This window comes from Phyllostomus hastatus, unplaced genomic scaffold (assembly GCF_019186645.2).
Source record: "Phyllostomus hastatus isolate PE091 unplaced genomic scaffold, TTU_PhHast_1.1 phas_contig_210, whole genome shotgun sequence".
Lineage (NCBI taxonomy): Eukaryota > Metazoa > Chordata > Mammalia > Chiroptera > Phyllostomidae > Phyllostomus > Phyllostomus hastatus.
This window is the reverse complement of record NW_025333737.1, coordinates 12,919,132-12,939,053: the sequence shown is the minus strand read 5'-3', so window position 1 is coordinate 12,939,053 and position 19,922 is coordinate 12,919,132. Positions and strand designations below refer to the sequence as shown.

Sequence of the window (19,922 nt, the reverse complement as noted above, 5' to 3'; positions counted from 1 at the left end):
GGACCTCACACTCACACTCCCTCCTCTATTCCATCGCCCTGCCCTGGACTCTCCCAGTGTTTTCCTTCCCTGGTCTCCCCACCTCTAGCCTTGCTCCCTCCGTTGCACCCTCTGGACTTCTTTGGCATTCCAGAACATCCCCAGTGGTTCACTCAGGACCTGGGACACGGTAGGCGCCCGACAAGGTGCAGGCTGTGTGCCTTTGCCCATATGCTGCTAGTTCTGCCCAGAACCGTCGTCTCCTTGTCTTCCTACTGAACTGATGCTCATCCTTCAAAACGGGCTCGGATGATTCCACACTGAAGCCCACCTGGCCACTCTATCGCCACAGCCTTCACCTTGACACGCTGGGATTTTCCACCTTATTATCTGTCTCTCCTGTGACAATACAGCCATTACACGTACCGTTGTCTGTTTTACGCACTGCTGTAAAGGGCACTCTCCCCACTACCTAGAACGCTGCTTGGTAATTAGCAGCTACTTAATACATGTTTGCTGACTGACTGAATAAATGAGTCTTCGGGTGCCCAGGACTCAGTCTGGGATCTGGTTTTCAAGTCCTGTGAATATTTGCTGGATATGAATAGAGACTAAAAAAGTACCTGTGGGGCACTGGGGGCAGGAGGGGCAGGATGAAGGCTGGTGGTACGCGTCCCCCAGGGCAGGGTACTGAGCAGTCTCTCAAAACCACAGCTGCTGGGCCTGAGAGAGTACGGGGGTTGTGAGAGTTCATGAGAAACGACAGATCACGAAGCACAAACAGGTGAGAGGTCTTGTCATTTGAAAGGGCTCCGAATCACAAGCTCACTGACACAGAAACGTCTTTTTCCGCCAGCAGGTCAAGCAGCATTCCCAAGAGGCTGGGCATAAGATATCATTGCTGAATGAATGAACAAGTGAATCCCTGAGTCCTCAGAGCCCAGCACAGGTTGGGTGCACCCATCCCCAGTGAGTATCTGGCGGGGTCAGCCGGGACAGAACACCACACAGCCCAGCAGGTGGGGATTGATGGGGCAGGTGAGGGCTGGTGGTGGGCCACCTGGGGGGTCTTTGGTACTCCAGACATGTATGTTAGTAAAGATAATATACGGAGAGTGATCCTAAGAATGCAACTTGATGAATGCATGTGTACATCCGTGTAATTACCACCCAGATCAAGGTATAGAACGTGCTCACAGCCCTGGAGGGGCCCTCCCGCCTCCTCCCGGTCAGTTCCCCACAAAGGAAGCTGCGTTGCTGACTTCCTTTGTCCTAGATTAGTTTTGCCTGCATTTGAACTTGACATGAATGGAGGCATACAGGATGATCAGACCCTGTTTTTCTGCTCTTTTGTGAGCTGGGAGTCACCACGTGAATGCCAACAATCGGAATGCGGGTGTGAAAGCGTGCTGGCAGGTGGCATCCCCTGCAAAACGTGGGTTCCGGGGGTTTGAAGTGCAGTTAATGTCTCCTTAAAGGAGCTGTCTTGAGCAGAATGCTTTTCAGCTTCTTTGCTGAGAGCCGCCCTCAGTCTGACAGCAAACCTTTCTTTTCCAGGCTGCATGAGTCAGACTGGGGGCCCTGCATTGTGGGCTCTCCTGGTCACGATGCTGAGTCCACCTCCTCCGAGAAGCCTGCCGCGCCAGCCTGGCCCACCTCCACTGTCTGGCAGCCACTGGGCTGCACCTGTGGCTCTTGCTCTTTCTTCACGTGTGACCTCCCTCCCCCGACCAGCATCAGCAGTCTGTACTGTGTCCCCTGGGTTCCTGGGTCCACTTGATAGATGTACAGGACACTGAGCCACCCTACAGCCTCTCCTTGGGGAAACTGAGGCTGCTTCTCTTCCCTGATGGGGCTGGGGAAAGAGCTGGGGAGAGGTTTTGGAGCCAGAGACCTGGGTGCAGTGCTGGCTTGGGTCCCAGGTCAGTGAGCCTACCTCAGTCTCCCCACTCCCAGGAGGTACCCATTCTGTGTTGTAAGGATGAAGTAGCTATGCAAAGCACTTGCACCTAAGAGATTTTCAGAAGTTGTAGCTGCTGCGGTGATAGCTCAGCAGTATACTCGGTGCTGAAGAGGATGGAATCTGAAGCTAGAGTGCCTGGGTTTGAATCTCAGCTCCACCACCTGTTGGCTCCAGGGCCTCGGGCAAGTTACTCTACCCCTCTGTGCCTCAGTTTCCTCATCTACACAATGGAAGTAACGATAGTACCTACTGTACTGGGTAGCTGAGCATGGACTAAATCGATCTGTAAAACATGCTTGGGACAGGTCCTGGCACAGAGTAAAAGCCAGGTAAGTGTTAGTTCTTTCTCCCTATGTAACAGGGCCCACCTCTGATGAGTGGGAGGGTGTCCTTCGGGTCTGTGGAGGCCTAGCACCTCTCAGAGCGCTCTCCACTGGGACATATACCACTAAGGCTCGTGGACTGCAAACTAGAAAGCCACCAGTTTAAAGACAAACAAAGAAAAAAACAGGTAAATTTCCCCCCTGATCCTCCAGAGATGGGGAGACTGAAGGAGGAAATGAATACCCCTTCCAGGAAAATGGGGGCCTTTCAAGGCCTGAAGATGAGGTCTTTGTTTTCGGCTCCAGCAAAGACTGCACGAGGGGTCCCCACATCAGGGTCAGAGGCACAGTGGTGGTGGCGGCAGTGAGAACCAGGGGGCAGCCTTCCAGGCCAGCTCTGGGCAGCCCGGCCGAGGGCCACTGGGCTGGGGACCTCATGTCTGCCTCTCTGTGTGTTCGCTCGCATTTTTATCTCTTTTTAAATTTATTTTTAAATTATAGTTGGTGTACACTAGCACGTTAGTTTCAGGTGTACAACACAGTGATTCAACATTTATATAACGTTACAGAGTGATCAAAAGGTGTCTGCATGTGACATGTCTGATAATGGCTTGATGTCCAAAAATACATGACTTCTGCTTTAATCCTACCTAAGACGGCCGTTAACAGGTAAAAGCAGCATTAAGGAGCACCTGGCAATAAGGACCCACGGGCGCTAAGACCTTGGCCTTGACTGGCATTTGTTTTTTTCTTTTTGTAATTTTTGTTTATTGATTTTTAGAGAGAGGAGAAGGGAGAAAGAGAAGCATCAATTTGTTGTTCCTCTGATTCATGCATTTATTGACTGATTCTTATATGTGCCCTGACTGGGGATCGAATTCACAACCTTGGGGGATTGGAATGACACTCTAACAGACTGAGCTACCCAGCCAGGACCTCAACTGGCATTTGAAGTGTTAGCTGACTCAGACACAAAGAGCGAGGGACTCTCGGTGGCGGTGCCAGTCACAGTGGACATTGCCTTTCTTCCAGTATCACCATGCAAAGATTTTTTCCTAAAGAATTTACACAAATGGAATTGGCAACGTAAAATTTTTGAGAGAGAAGAACCCTTGATTTTTAAACTGTTTGAAGATTTCTGGGTGCAATGAGGCATGCTTAAACAAGCCACAGGGGGATTTTCAGGAAAAGTAAAAAGCAAGCATCTTCTGTTCATACTTCGTTGGGTTCATATTTTAAGAAACCTTGGCCAGTCTGGCTCTGGCAGGAAAATTCCCCCAAAGGAACGTTTCATGACACAGCTTTTATGTTAAGTGCTTAGTGTTACATACGTGATAAAAGCTGGTCAGACCACACATCTGGGTTTTCTTTTCTCGTCACTCACTTCGGTGGTCAGCTTGGGCACGCGGATGGCATGAGGCGGATTTCCAGGAACGGAGGCCCCGTGTACGGACGGCACTTACAGGAAATAAAGGTTCAACTGTGGACGGCTGGCCAGGGCCGGTGTCCAGCGATCGCTCTGGCTGTATGTCAGGGTGGCTGGGAGTCACACGCCGACAAAAGGCGCCTGGGCGTGACGCGAGGGGGCGTGCTCCCGGACGTGTCTGAGCGCAACGAGAAGCACACTCAATGCCGAAGGAACGCACACATCCACCCATCTGTCTGAGGACCGGGGGCTGGCCTGGCCTGGTGCCTCTTTCATTTAAACATCAGGTTTACATGGTCCCCCCCGGCCCCCGCCATAACAGAAAATTTGAAAAAGATAGAGGGAGATAAAATAAATCACTTATAGTTCCCATGACCATGTTGTCACGTGCTGGTGAATTTCTGTCCAATATTTTTTCCAGTGTCACACAACAGTCACAGCCGCAGTCCCATCTATTTTGTACCAGGTGACCTTTTAGAGGTTCCACATCTGTGGGTTTTCAACTTGCTCAATTTGCTATTTAATAGAATTTTCCCCGTGTTTAATAACCCTCCTAATAATCACAGAGTTAAAATAATACATTTTTATCTAGTAAATGCTTCAAGCGCTTTCAAAAGGCTGCATTGAACAGGAAGGAGAGGGCTTGTGTGACTGAAAATGTGGCAGACTAGAAAGGAAATGAGAAATAAGTAGAAATACAAAAAAAAAGAGCGAGAGAGGGAGGGAGGAGAGGGGAAGCAGGGATGGGGGATAAAAAGGAGCAAACGATTCGGGTTTCAGAGGACGCCACCGAGCGGCAAGAGCGTCCGACCAGTGTGAAGTTAGGGGACAGGTGAGGGGCCAGCGGGCAACTCCCTGAGACAATGAACCTCAAGGCCATGGCCACGGACCACGGGTGGGCACCATGGTGGAAGAAGGGAGACCCTCCAAATGGCTAGGCAAATGGGGGACTCTCCGCCCACCAGGCATCTGGCCTTGACGCACACGCAGGAATCCGTGGGCAGAGCGACAACAAAAGCTATTTTTCATGCAAGAGGAGTCGGACATCAGGGAAAATCAGAGCCCCTTTGTATGACATGCCAAACTGCTGAAGCGAGAAAATGTCTCGGGCGAGGGCTCAGATGCGAGCTGGGAACAGCACGCTGGCCCCGGGGAAGTCGGGCCGTCAATGCGCGCTTGTTATCAGAACGAGGGCAGGAAGCGAGTGCGGGGCGTCCTCCCCCCACCACATGTCGAAGATGAGCTGGTGACACGGCCTTGGCCGAACGGTCCGGCCCCTGGAAGGGAGCCTGGATGTCCTGAAATGTCCTCGGGGAGCCTTCGGGGATCCAGCATCTTTTCTTTGCTCGTGGTTTGGTCTGGGGGCTGGGGGCTCTGGGCCCTCTTCCCATCGCTCCGCATGCAGGGCGGTCTTCGGGTCAGTAAATGAGAATAACGACCAGGCACTGAACGCTTGACTCCTGCCTCAGGCTGAGCACTGACATCTCATCTCCGCTCCTGCCAGTAAATCAGCACAGGAATTGCTAAATTGCTAACATCCCCATTTTGCAGAGAAAGCAACTGAGGCTCAAATGCGGTGAAATGACTGGCTGAAGGGCCACAGCTGGTAGGAGGCAGAGCCTGGACTCCAACTTGGAACCACATCCAGGATCTGGACCCTCTTCCATCATCCCCCCCGACTCCGTGCGCCCCCCCCATCCTCTCCTAGATGCCACTCACAATAGCTGCTGTGTATTTCAAGTCCAAGACCAAGCAGATGTACGTGGAGCCCAGCGTGTATTTTCCGCCTGACCCTCCCCAAGCCCCTGAGACAGGTCTTGTTAGAGCCCCGGCGGGTGCAGGCACCGAGGTCAGGTGTGTTCTGATGCTTGCCACACCCTGTACTCTGTCGCCCTGACCGTCTCTCCTGCAGGTTCCCCAGACCCGGAGAATAAGTTCCCCCATGGCTCTCTATCCACAGTGCCCAGCACGAAGCCAGGCACTCAGCAGGCGCCCCATAAATGCTTAGCGATGGCAGAGTTTTAAGTAACACTGCTCTCCAGGCAGCCCCTGGTTCTGTGCAGTGTTTGTGGTGGGCTTTGGAGAAAAAAGAGAGGGAGGGGAGGTCTGCTCCCAGCACCCACCTCTGCTCCCCACCCCAGCAGCCCGTTTCTGGGTAACCTCAGGGCCCTCCAGGGCACCCCTTCCTCCAGCCCCTGCTCCCCTGTCCCATTCTCCTTCTAATCAGACTCCTTTCTCGGGGTAGAACAGCACACCCAGGAGCAGTCACATAATTGGCGGGGTGCAGGGCAAAGTGAAAATTCGGGTCCCCTCGTTCCAACGTGATTAAGAATTTCAAGCTGTGGCAGGAGATCGTAAACGACGCACAAGGTCCACCTGCACCGGTCTCGGGCCCGTGACTATGGCCTTGGTGACAGCGGTCATTTTACATCTTTTAAATGTGAACTGTTACTGGGGTCTGGAGATTTCTAGGGCAGTCTCGACTTTAGATTTTCTGGATACTCCCCTACTTCCTCCAAAAAACTAGAGATGCCGACACTCCAGGATCTCAGTAACACCTTTTATAACGCCTCTTCTACCGTCAACAGGAAATCTGTGCTTGCTCTTTTCTCCAGAGTTTTGGTTCTAAAAATGCAAATGCCACAGTACTGTTTGTCCCACAGGGGCCCCCAAGGCACTGGGGTTCAACCTCCAGAGCCTGAAGTCTCCTCACAAGGGGAGATGCTTCCGTCCAGCCAGCGGGTGACTCCCTCAACCACATCTCCAGCCCAGCCCCACCTCGGCCTTGTAGCGAGGGCTGGCCCCCCACCCTGTGGCTGCAGCCCATCCAAACCTGAGCTCTCCTGTCCCCCAGCTCCAGACCACTCCCCTTGGGTTGTGTCCTGGGGAATGGCTCCACTGCCTGGAGGCGTCTGTCATTATATCTACTTATATCCATTTTACAGACAAGAAAACAGAGGCTCAGAGAAGCTAAGGAATTTGCCCAAGGTCACAGAGGTAAGACAGGGGTAGAGCAGGATTCAAATGCAGATCTCCTGGTCCACCCCACCCTCCAGCATCTGTCCTCTTAGCTGTCACACAGACTCAGTTCAGGTGTCACCTTCCCCGACTCTCCTCTGGGCAGAGATGCTCCTGGGGGGAGCTGTCAGGGGCTCTGGGGGGCTTCGTAGGTCAGGGAATGGGCCTGGCTTGGTCACAGGTGGGATGTGGTCCGGTGGAAGGGTGTTGGGCTGGGGAATGATGGGATCTGATTTATATTTTTATAAGATTTTTCCAGCAATGACTGAAGGGCTAGCAGGGGACTGTGGACAGAAGAGAGAGCAGGGATGCCCGAGGCTCCCACCAGCATGTGGGTCTTGGCTGTGGGGTCAGGGTGAAAAGAGGCCAAGCAACAGTGTTTCCAAGAAGAGGGGCCTCAAGTCCCCTGTGCAGTATGTCTGTGGTTTTCATAGCACTTCCCCGAGTGCCATCTCACTGGGTTTCGTACGGCGGGGCGGGAAAGCAGAGAGGACACAGGGATAAAGGAGGTCGGAGGGTGGGTGAGTGGTGGAGGGGGATGAGAGAGGATGAGGGGGAAGGACAAGTATCTTCTGCCAATTTGACAGCCAAGCAAACCAAGGCTCTAGGAGGTGACAGGATAAGCAGATGATGGTCCAGATGGTTGGTGGCAGAATTAGGGCCAGGCCACAGGTCGCATTCCTGCCCCTTGACCCCCTTTATCCTGGCCCATATCCCTCGACACTGGAGTTCACAGCAGCAGCCCCAGTCCCTGCCAGGGAAGGGGATGAGGGGACACATGGCCTGGGTGGCTGCCATCACCACCCCAGGTGTGGCCTTGGTACTAGATCCTATTTGAACGAATTGACAGCCCTCAGGTTCTGATTTTATGGTTCACAGAAGCCATTCAGAGTGGGTCGGCCTCTGAGAGGTGAGGACACAGCGCATGTTCTGTTCTGCACTGGCCCGGACATCCCTGGGGAGGCTCAGCTTCTGCAGTCCCAGACCCTGGAGGTCAGTGACCAGAGCTGGGGCCTCACTCAGCCCAACTGCAAAGGTCGGGCCACTTAATTCCCCTGGGAAAACTTCCAAATTTCAGGAAAAGGGGAGGAGGCAGCCAGGTGCATATCTACAAGATACCAGGCACCATGAGGGTTATTCTGTGTGTTTTCTCCTATAATCGTGACAACAATCCCAGGGGTTGATTTGATGATGCTTCTGTTTTACCATGAGGGTAAATGGAGTTCAGAGAGGTTAAGTAACATGTCTGAAGACACACAGCTGACAAGTGGCAGAGTCTGGACCCACACCCAGCTCTGTGTGACCTCAGTGCAGGCTGTCTGAGGCTGCCGCTTCCTTGCGGACTAACGGGGTTGGAAAGAGTGAGCCAGGACAGCATCCAGCCCCTAGCTGTCTCCCGAGGGAGAGCAGGTAACAGAGAGGCTGATGGCAGGTTAGACAGGGAGTCCTACCACTTTCAGTTATTCGGTTTTCTCTTAGTCTGTGGAGCTGGGCTCGAGTCAAGAAACTCCCCTCGGCCTTTCCACAGTCTTTCAGAGACGGGGCAGTGGTGGAGAGGAGAGACCTGTCCACCGCATTTGCTGAGCACCCCCACCTTGGTGGGCTTGGCAAGGTAGGGGCACAGAGGGTTAGGATGACAATGGACACCTTGCTTCAGGTGGGGGAGGGGAAAAGTAGCCGGGGGGCGGGAGAGCGGCCCCCATTACACTCCAAAGCCCTTACAAGCCCATGCTCAGTGAAACCTGGGGTGGCTAAGGGTCAGAAATGCTCCAGGAGGCCAAGGAGGGAGCTGGGCTTGGCTTTATGGAGGAGGTGGCTTGAAGGATGGACAGCAGGTTAGGGCAGGTGGGTAGATGTGAGGGTGACAGAGAGGTTCCGATATTTGGGGGGAGCAAAAACAGTCAAAAGACTCTTCAGACCCAAACATAGCTCTGGCTCCAGGACCCCAACAAGGCAGCACCCCAGCCTCCTTCACCAGGGCAGTGGGAGGGGAAAAGGGGCCTGATACCAAGGCCAGGCACAGCTGAATGTGAAGTCACAGCCTGCCATCCGCCACCCAGCACAGAGCCTGGGGTCTTTGCAAAGACCTTGGAACTTCACTGGGTGGGAGGGTCCACTGGACCTCAGCCCTGTCCTGACCCAGCAGAGATGTCTGGGAGTCCTGGGAAAACAAAGGGGCGAGGATGTCTAGCCCCTGACGGATGGCCTTCGGGCCTCCCCACAGCCTGTGTGTGCTGGAGGTCGGCAGCTCAGTTCCTCATCTGGCTCACAGCCCACACCCTGGAGCCCAGTGGAAAATAGAGGCCAATGTGGCCCGATTCCCCACAGTGTCCTCCAAACAGACGCTCCCATTTTGGAGGTGTGTGCTGGGTACTTCCACATTTACTGCCTCACTATCCCAGTTTTCGGATTTGTGAGCAAGAACTCAGAGAGGTTAAGTAACGTGATCAAAGCCACACAGCTGCTCTGCAAAACTGGGACCTGAACTCATCTTCTCTCCCCCAAGCTTGGCCTCTTTCCTCTACCCCTTGCTGCCTTTTCAGCAAAGTCAATTTTAATGCGATAGACTGTCCATCTCTAAGGCGTCACCAGTGCATTCCTTCTGTTACAGGGTGCAGCCAAGAGGGAGGATCCCAAATAGGCATTTGAAATAGGGTCCAGAACTTAAGGTGTCCAGGAGATTTTAGGATGTCCTCAACCACTCCCCCAGGTGTGGGCTGGGGGAAGGGACAAATGGAGCAGGGCCACTGAGAGCTGTTTTGCATAGCAACAGCCTTGTAGCTAAGCTCTGGCGTGGTCATTTAACATCTCTATAGCTTTTGGCTGGTCGCTTAGATGTTAAATGGCTGTGGCCATGCTCTGAGCCAGGGGAATGGAAGTAACTTCCCCACCAAGACGTAACTGGGGGGCAGGTCCCCTGAGTTACAGTGCCTGCATGGGAGCTGGGAGAAGATTGGCTCCGTGACATGGGGTGACACCTGCCCAGACCCACGATGGCGACCAGAAAAGCTGGAGAAGACAGCAGGGTGAGGGCAAGTGTGCCCAAGTGTAGGAGGAGTCGGAAACGGGGCTGCAGAAGAAGATTGGCCCGGGGATTTAAACCCAGACACAGCGACCATTGAGAGAGAACCACGCGGCCTGGACAGAGTGGGGACTCTCCCTTCCCGTAGCCCTGGGAGAGAGGACCACGTGCCTTTGCCAGAGTGGGGACCACCCCCCGCAGTTTTAGAAGGGGGAACCACCACCTGGTTTCAGCAGAGATCCCAGAGACTCAGCGGAGGGTGCCGGGAACCCAGGGAGGTCTCCCAGTCGAGATGGAGTACTAACTGGGAAGAACCAGAGGACTGCCTGAGCCATGGATTTCTATTTTCTTTCCTGAGATATGGTACTCTGGACTGGGCAAAGGGGGAAGGAAAGAAGGACTGTGTGTGTTTGTGGGTGTTTTAAGGGACTTTAGGATTTTTGATAAAGACATTAGGTCACTACTTGAAGTTTGTATAGCATTAAATAAACATTTCCTTTCCTTTTCACGAATCTCTGGCATTGAGAGACGTCTTTCCTCTGGTGGTGGACATGATGGACCTGGGGCCTTCTTTCAATAATAGTATATCGTCCCAGGCCCCCCGTGTGCTCTGTAGCACTTCCGCACCTCTGTGTGGAGTGAGCTAGGCTCATCGTGAGCCACGTTTCCTTTAGTTTAGGTGCTGCGCCTCTGACACGTGTTCTCTCCGGCCCCGCCCCCCGGAAGCTCGCAGACCCGACCGGGCCGCCACCAGCACCTTGGCCAGCCTTTCGTGCACTGACCCGACTCGACCTTCGCCTTATCTGCCTAATTTTAGTTCACCTTCCCTTGCAGTCCTTCACCTATTTTGTTACTTATGTTGTCCCTTCCTTTTTCTTCCTTTTTTGGTTGGAGGAAAAACAACAGAGTAAAATCACGTGATCTAAGCTTGGAAAAGTTTTTTCACTGAAGAAATCGATACTGAAGGAAAAATATCCTTGGTCTCCCACCAGGTCTTGCCTTGCAGTTCCAAAAAGAGGGTCTTGAATGGCACTTTCCAGAGCACCACCTGTGGGGTGGGGGTTCCGGGGTAGATCTCCGTGGGTCCTGCCTGGCCCATCCCTAGGGGCAGAAGCAGCCGGTTTTCCCGGTGCAGCTGTTCCCAGGAGAGCCACCTGTGCACGCACTCAGGGGAGAACGTTCCTGCCGGAGGACGCGGCTGCTGCCTGAGTGTGTGTCCGCAGGTTAACTGGGATGGAGGCGATGAGCTGTGGCAGAGAAGGGCCCGCAGGGAGTGAGTTCCTGTGTCTTTCTGCATTTCTTGCTGCTCGCCCTGTGCTATGGGGGCTGCTTCTTGCCCACTCCAGGGGAGGCTGTGCAGACAGGGCCCTGAGCGGGCAGCCGCCACACCCACTTCTGCTACTGGCTGTGCTACCCAGGAGCTGTGTGACCTTGGGTGAGTCACTCTGCCTCTCTGGCTGCCAGTCCCCTTGGCTTGCAGAGCCTGAGAACTGGGTCACGTCAGCAGTTTGCATCCCCAGTGCAGACATGTGCTGGGCTGTCACAGGCAGGGTGAGCTGGGTCACCTGCGATTCATACTCTTTTTTAAAAACTTTAAAAAAATTTATTTTTCAATTACAGTTGGTATTTAATATTATGTAATATTACTTTCAGGTGAACAGCATAGTGGTTAGACAATCACATACTTTACACAGTGATCCCCCTGATGTGTCCAGTACCCGTCTGGCACCACACGTAGTTATTACAATATTATCGACTACATTCCCTGTGCTGTACTTTACATCCCCGGCTCTGCTTTGTAACTGCCCATTTGTACTTCTCAGTCCCTTCACCTTCTTCACCCAGCCCCCACCCCCGCCCCTCTGACAACCACCAGCACAACCCATCACTCTTGAGAAGGAGGGGAATGGGGAACCGTCACTTCAAGCCAATGCCAGGTCATCCCATGAGCAGGATGCTCCCCCCACCTGCATTCCACGTGTTTTCTAGAAGGAAGGAGAGAGGAGTGGCATTCCTCCGAGCTACCAGGAACTGGGTCTGAGTGGTGGTTCTCTCGGGGGGTGCCTTTGCTCCCCCAACTCCAGGGGACATTCAACATCGTCTGGAGATATTTTTGGTGGTCACAAGTTGGTGTGCAGGAAGGGGGTGCTTCTGGCTTCTAGGGCAGAGATGCCAGAGATGCTGCTATACTTCCCACAACGCAGCGGACAGCCCCCCACACAGAATGACCTGGGCCCAAGTATCACTAGTACTGAGGCTGAGTCACCCTGTCCTGTCGTGAGGGACAGCTGATGTTGGACCTGCATGCTTGGGTCTCCTGTGAGTCATCACAATCCTCCCGAGTTGTGCTGTAGGGACTTCCTGGCACTACTTGGCTATGGGAGTGCTGGGTAGCAGTGTCAAAACCTGGGCACCCTCATGGGAACACTCTTGATTCTCTTTCCCAATCCTGTTCCTCCATCTTTCCAATTTGGACACGACGCTGCCAGCTGCCACAGCCCCTAATCCAGGCAGTCCTCCTTGATTCGTCACCCCCGCCTCCCACCTTCCCTCCTCTACCTCTCCGTCTCTGCTGCCCCTCTTGGCCCCAGGTCTCCAGTCTGGCCACCTACAACAATGTCTAGACTGGTTTCCTGGTGGCCTCCTCTGCTTTCCAGAATCTTCTCCACATGCAGCCACATCATGTTCTAAGAATATAAATCAAGCCCCTTTACTCCCATGAAAACACCCCCCTGCAAAGGTTCTGATGTGATCCCACATAAAATACAGGGGCTCCGGACCCAGACCTCAAAGCCTCTGCCAGGCCCCCAGGCAGTGACGTAGCCCGGCCCCCGCTGCCTCCTCCCTGCTCGCTTTCCTCCGTCCCCACCAGGTGCTTCCCTTCTTGGAGCCTTGGCTCTCCTCTTCCTCTCCCTGGAAGGTGGTCCTCCTGTCCTTCTCCCACAGCTCTCTCCTGCCCAGGGACTGAGAGCATCCTTGCCCAGCCTCTGTCAGCACAGGCCCCTGCTGTTTTCATCAGAACACTCGGGAGTACCTGGCAGTGTCAGCTCCCCCAACATTATGTCAGCTCCAGGGGCACAGGGGCCCTCGCTGCCCTGTCCACCACGGTGACTCAGAGCCTCGCACGTCTGACACAGGGCAGGTGCTCCACGAGCATGCACTGAGGGAGGGAGTGCATGCGTGGATGAATGAGTAGAAGTGGGCCTGGTGGGCAGGTGACTTAGACCCCTATGTCTGTGTCTTAGGAAAAAAGTGAGAGCCGCTGAACTAAGTAATCTCGAAGGCTCTTCCAGCTGGAAAAAGCGCCCCTCTTTCTACAACAAGGCCACAGTGGGCCTGGTTCACTGGAAGCTGAGGGTGGGAGCTTTTGGGGGCTTGCATGTCAGGAGTCTGACGAGGAGACAGGCTCATACACTCTCCTCCACAGCTCCAGTGTGGCTGTCCCGCTCTTGGCCTCCCTCACCTCTGAGGACCCGAGGTCCCTCCTATACTACACTGCACTCCCACGACTAGGTGCTGGAATCCCCAGAATCCTGGCCTTCCGAGGAGACACACACAGGAGGTTTCATTTAAAGAGCTGCTGGTTTCCTATTGAGCCTTTCTGAGGCCTCCGGCATGGGGATCCTCCAGAGCCAGCTCTGTGTGGGGGTCTTAAGTCAGATTGTAGACTGGGGTCCACCAAGATCCCCAGCTTCTCCTCACCAAATCATGGGGCTCCAGTTAAAAGGAACTAGTTTCTTCTCATGAGAAGGAAGGAAGGAGCGAAGAACAGAGCGGGGTGAAGAGATGGAGCAGGACATGAAGGGAAGGCAGACATGCGGAGGGACTGCCAGGGCCCCTCCCTGGGTGACTGGAGAGTGGGCACCAGTTATAAAGCAGGAGCAGGTGGAATGCTTGTGTCCCTGCAAACCCAGAGGCTGAATGATGCTCTCACCCCAATAGTACCGGGAGGTGGGGCTTTTGGGAGGTGACTGTGTGCAGATGAGGTCATGAGGGTGAGCCCCCATGACGGGATTAGTGCCCTGTTAAGAAGAGATCACATGAACACATCAAGAAAGTGGCCATCTGCATGCTGGGAAGCGAGCTCTCACGAGGAACTGCATCAGCCGGCACCTTGACCTTGGACGTCTATCCTCCGGAACTGAGAGAAACAAATGTCTGTTGTTTCAGCCACCGGTTCTGGTGTCATTTGTTATGGCAGCCCAAGCTGACTGACTAAGACAACACCCTTCCCAAATCTGGGTGGATTTAAAAAAAAAAAAAAAGAGGACACCCCCTGGCGGGTGGAAGCCAGGCTGGTCTGTCCACACTCAGCCGAGGTCCGGACAGCGAGAGGCATCCTGGTCCTCAGTAGCGGCGGCCACCCCAAGCCTCATTTTCTACACCTATAAAAGGCAGCTAATTAATATCTATCTTGAAGCGTTGCTGACAATTACATGAACTAATGTGAGTCCTGCATGAAGGTCTTCAATGCTGTTATCATTAACACTAGAGGGCAAAGGAGGGCGGGGGGTTGGGGCACACGCCGGGCTTGGCTGCTGTCACCCCTCAGGCCTGACTGGACAGGCTGTCCCTGGGTTACTGCGAGAGAAAATGAAAGCAAACACAGACAGGAAACGTTCCCGGCCCAGGGGCCGTCATGGAGTAGGTGGAGCAAGTGGAGAAGGGAAGGTGTTTGGCTCATACCCTCTCTGAATGGGCCAGTGTCAGAGCTGCCTGGCTGACCTGCTGCAAAAGGCTCCCAGGTGCTGGACAAGCGAGCTTGTGGACGAGGGGTGGGAGCCCTGAGCAGTCACTGATGACTGGCCTCTCCCTCGCAGCCCCTTTTCCTCTGTGTGCCATGGTGTGAATAAAGTCTGGGGACACTGGTGTGAGAGAGAGGTGCTGCCCAGTTGAGGCAGGCCAGTGAGACTGGGACCAGGGATCCTTGGACTCTCAGGGTCCAGAATCTTCCCACACCTTCTCTGGCCAGTACACAGATCAGAGCTGGCAGAGAGCAGGCACAGGGGCCACCCCTGGCATCGGGGCTGCCACGTGAAGGCTCTGACAGAGCTGTGGGTGTGCTGGGGACAGCAACATCTATGGAGGACTGGGGGGATGGGAGGGGCAGGGCGCTGCTGAGGCTGAACTTTGCCAGAGTGTTCATTCTGCAGCCAGAGCTCTCCTGATGGCAGCACAGTGACTGGGTGCCTCTTGCAGCCTGGCCACCTGCAGCCCCAGCGAATGCTCTGCAGCTGACTGTGGGCATGGGGGCTCTGACACGCTGACAGGAGCTGCTGTCACCTGGGCCCCGAGTCTCCTCTTCCCCTCCTCGTTTTCACAAGTCTTCTGTCCCTAGCAGACAGCTCTTGCTCTGGAATGCTAGTTTACATTCTGTAGCTTGTCTGCTTCCAACATGCCTACGAGCCTGCACAAATGTTGGTTGGCGATTCCTTTGGTTGAAAAGTCTGCAAAGATGTATTACTCCTTTCCTAGGTCCACGGCCTTGGGTTGAGTGTCACCAAAGATACGAAAAAGAATAAGTGGGGGTCTTGGGGAGGGGTGAGCAGCTGGTTGAGCGAGATTGGGACAGACTGGTCCAGAACACAGTGGAAGAAGAGAGATGGGGAGAGAGAGAGAGAGAGAAGGAGAAACATAAACAGAGACAAAGACAGAAGGGGACAGAAAGAGGAGAGGAATGGAGAGGAAAGGAAGAGGAGACAAGAGGAGAGAGAGAGCACACACTGCACAGTTATTTGCGTATCACTTGTATCTTCTTGCTTCTAAATGCCTTCACGCCTGGGTGGTCAAGGACTTGGTTCTGTTTTTAATGGCAACCCAGAAGCTGTCTGGGAAAGGGCAGGACGATGCGATGGCAAGATCTCTCTAGCCAGACAAAGGCTCAGGTCTGGCCCTACAGCCTCCTACCTGGGGGCCTCTGGGCAAGCGCCTTACCCTGTTGGAGCCTGTCTCCCGTGTGTGGCCGGGTGAAGACAGTGCCCTCTCAGGGCCATTGCCATCATGCTACATGGCAACATGCACAAGGCTCTGTCTGGGCACTTGTCCAATGGAAGGGCAGCAGGGAAGACTGGGCTTTGGGTGAGGGGAGGTGGCAGAAAGGAGACTGGGGTGATGTCAGACCTGGTGGGGCTCGGGGCAGCACTCAGCTGCCCTTCTGCATGTGGCCCCAGCAAAATCTGTGGCCACTCTGCATACGTGGGTTGCTGGGCTCTCCTGGCCAGGCAACATCATCTAGAGGAAACAGCCAGGAAACTGAACCTTCGGCGTGTGAGTGGCCAGCGAACCCATCAGAATTCTGCCATCACAGCCGGCGCTTTGTTAGCTGCCTGCTGCAGTATTTCTTCAGTTCCTGCCCGGAGGTTTGATCTTCTCTCTTTTTTCCCATGCAATGCTTTGGGGCACTTTGTTAGAGAACAGGCAGAAATAATGCATTTTACACACAGAGCCAACATCGAGGTGACTGGGCCTCTCCATGATCCCAGGGAGTGGCCTGGGGTTAACGTGTGGTCTGCGTCTCAGCCCCAGACACTTGCTGGCAGCTGGTGGCATCATAGATGTCAGGTGGCTGTCAGACTCCGAGATGTCCTTTTATGAGACGGGCTGGCGGTTTCCACACAGGTTGAAGGGCCGTCATAATGACTCTGGCCACAAGGAATCCTGACCCAGCCTCCCCAGACCTGGGTCGGTCCAAGGATGTTCTAGCCCTGGGAGGTGGCCCTCAAACCCCTGGCGTCTGGGGGACGGCAGAGGCATGGCCGAAGTCCCCCCAGGTGGCAACTTCCCACCCTCCCCCTGTCAGGGAAGCCAGCTGCCCAGAGCCTGGGGCTTTCTCGATGAACACATCAATCCTCATTGGGATGAGGAGTTAATAAAGGAGGCATTTGAGCCCCTCTGCAGAGGCCGGGCTCGCTGGCGTGGAGGTGTTCCAACTTCCACTGGGAAACTGGAAGGCCAGGGGTCCACGTGTGCGTTTGGGTGGTGACAGTGGCATGACTGACTGTGCCACGTGGACAGCGGCCAGTGGGGCCTGTGAGGCCGGCTCTGCAGCCCCTGCTCTGTGCCCAACTCAGGTGCCATGGCAGGCAGTGACGTGGGTACATTCTCCAAACGCGAGGAGTGGGTGTTTGCCATCTGAGCGACTGCTCACCAAAAATGATGTTTTTCAAAAGAAAAGAGGAGGGTGTGATCGTGGGCCCACCGATTCTTTGTGCGGCTGTGTTTCCCAAACTATGGGCTGCACACTGCTGCTCCCCAATCCCCCCACACCTGGGTGAAGGCTCCACTCACCCCTGGCATTGAACTCCGAACTGCAAAGGGTAAAGCGACCTAGTAGGGGAGGGCATGTGGTGGGCAGAGGTGGGCAGGGTTCCAGGTGAGACCAGGCATGGTCTCGGAGGAGAGAAAGGGGACAAGTCAGACCTCCCCAAGCCTCCCCAGCTTTACAAAGCCCTTTTATAGTGACTCCAAAGGCGGCCAGAAAAGGGCCATGGTTTTGAGAGCTCCCTGCCAACCTCCACCAAGATCCAACCACGCGGAACTGTTTGCAGGGGCTGTAACGGAGGTAAGGGAGGCTAGCTGTGTGGGAGAACTTCCCGAAGAACTGACGGGTGGAGTTAACTCACGGGAAAAGGTTACAGGAAAACAAAGACGAAACTCTATCCAAGGGTTTCTGAAAGGAACGCTCTGACGACTTCCCCCATCTCCATTTTAAAGCCGAGACCAAGCGGCAGACCTGCCCACAACCTGACTGGAGCCAGATGGCCCCTCCGCAGCCACCTGTTACTACGAGTTCCGCAGCTGGGCGGGCAGGCACCCGGAAGGCGCTGGAGTCGGGTGCACTTCGCCACCGGAGTCGTCCGGGCCCCTCCCCCGGAGGAAGCGGTCTCCAGTCCCGGGGCACCCAATTCCGGCCCCTAGAGGCATTCCAACCTCACGACACGTACTACTCAGCCTCTTCGCGCAACCGGGGTCCAGGCGCGCCGCCCCTCCTGCCCCGGCGGGTGGCCACGCCCCTCCCAGGCCTTGCCTGGTCCGCGGGTGGCCCCCGCGCACCCCAGTTCTCTACTGAGCTCTCCCGCGGCCTCCTTGCCCGGGGACCACCACGGAGAGCCCCCTGCCCCAGTCAGGGGACGCTGGGTGTCGCTCCCCTTCCCTCCTCACCGAGCATATACCCCGGGGAACAGTAGGGGATGAAGAAAGGTCTCGGCGGCGTCAGGTTTGGGCGACCCGGCTCCCGCAGACCCACTGGGAGACCGGTCCCCACCCGCACCCCTCGGCCCGGGCCTGGAGCGACTGCGGAGCGGTCCCCACGCTCCCCGCCCCCGGCCGGCCCCGCCCCAGGATGGCCAGTTCCCATAGCAATCGCAGAGACACCGGTTGCCAAGCAACCCCTCCCCCTCCTCCCTCCCCTCCTCTCCGGTCCCCTCCCCCCAACCCTAGCCTCCTCCCGCCCCCTCGCTAGCCTCCACCTCCCCCGGGGGCGCCAGCGCGGTCCCTCGGGATCGCTCATGTGTCCGGCTGCGCGCGCGCGTGAGTTTTAGTGTGTTTCATTGTGTCTGTGGGCAAGGGGGTGTGCGTGTCTAGTGGAGAGTTTGTAGGGTAGGTGTGTCGTGGGATCGGCAGCCGGGAGCGACCCCGACCTGGTACACAGCTGGCCGAGTGGGGACCCGCCCGTTCGCTCCGGCTCCTTTGTGTCTCGCGCGGAGCCAGTGCCGCGCCCACCCTCTTCCCTGCCGGCGGCCCGGACAGGGGGTGGTGTGGTGTGGGGTGTCTGTGTGTGTGTGTGTGTGTGTGTGTGTGTGTGTGTTGGGGATGGGGGTGCCGAGATCGGCCGTACCTTCTATGCAGCACACCCGCCACAGCCCCGAGTGGGTGAGGTCGCCGCGGGAGCGGCGGGGTGGGGGCCCGTCGTCCATGGTCAGGTTGCTGCTGTTGCAGATGTGCGCGCTGGAGTAGAGCCAGTAGTCGGTGCCGATGGCGATGGCCATGAGCGAGAAGGCGGCGAAGGCTCCGGCCGTGGTCAGCAGCAACTGCAGCCCGCGGTCGCATCGCACCATGGTGGGCGCCTCATAGTCCGCCGCCCGCCGGCCCGGCCCGCCGCGCCCGCCCGCCCTCCTTCCTCTGCGCGCCGCTCCGGGGCGCCCGGGCTAGGGGGCCGAGGGCCGGGGGGCGGCGCCGCGCTGCGCGCTCCGACCCCGCGCCCCGGGCGTGCCTGCGCTCCGGCAGCGCCGGGGCTTAAACTCCGAGGCGCGGCGGCGAGTGAGAGAAGCGCGGGCCGCCGGACCCGCTGGTGGCGGCGGCCGGGGGCTCCTCCCTCTGGGCCCGCCCTCCCCGCTCGGCCCGCACCTCCTCCCCGCGCCCTCCGCGCCTCCGCTCCGCTCGCCGCCCGCCGCCGCGCTCCCGGCCCGCGCCCCGCGCCTCTCGGCGCCGCCCCTCGCGCCTCGGCCCCCACCCGGGTGTGCGCTCCCCTCTCTTCCCCCAACCCCGGCCCGGATTTTCTCTCCCTCCCCACGTCTCCCCTCCCGGCTCTCGCGCGCTCTCTCTGTCTCCCAGGGTTCATTCACATTATTAGAGCGAAAGAAGCCGCGGCACCGGCTCCCTGCGAGCACCGGACGGAAACCGCTACCAGCTACCTCGCTTACCCAACCCAGGACACCTAGCCTCCCCTTAGACGGCCTCGAGGACCCTTTAATTTGTGGTGTGTATGTGCGGTGTCCCTTCTTTCCCCATGTATGAGTGCATGCCTTTACCTGGCGATTAATGTGTAAGAGCGAGTGTGGGAGTGTTCGGGTCAGATTTCTAGAAACCCCAGATGTGAGTCACAGCTGGGAGACTCTGCAGGCCGAGCCAGGCCCCTGCCACGCTCCTCCCGCACCCAGGCGGCTCCTGCCTCCCGCGCTGTCCCGGATTGGCTGTCCCGGGTCCGCTTGCAGGGCCAGCGGGTGGAACAGAAGGGAGGTGTCAGCCAGAGGTCCTCCGGGAAGGATACAGGGTCCCTGTTTAACAGAGGGGTGGTGAGGCTGTGATTGAAGTGGGGGCGCTCCCCCATCACTGCCTTTCTGATGGTATACTACTGCGAAACTGGGAACACCCCGATCGTGCTAGATTGCAACATCCCAGCCCCGAGTTGTTCCCTCTAGTCCCAGCTCGCTCTCCAGCACCTTCCTTTTTGCCTTTTGCTCTGCCCCCTAC

At 56.2% G+C, this 19,922-nt stretch overlaps 1 protein-coding gene across 2 annotated transcripts in view; it reads right to left on the bottom strand.

Moving 5' to 3' along the window:
• CACNG4 (calcium voltage-gated channel auxiliary subunit gamma 4) overlaps positions 1–18,811 on the bottom strand; it is a 57,891-nt gene extending 39,080 nt beyond the window's left edge. For both annotated transcript variants that reach the window (XR_006785322.1, XM_045835699.1), the window contains exon 1: positions 18,568–18,811. Coding sequence is in view for 1 of the 2 variants with exons in the window: in XM_045835699.1 (XP_045691655.1) it covers positions 18,568–18,787 (220 nt within the window). In the remaining variant the exon portion in view is untranslated. The remainder of the gene's footprint in view (positions 1–18,567) is intronic.
• Between the last annotated feature and the right edge of the window lie 1,111 nt (positions 18,812–19,922).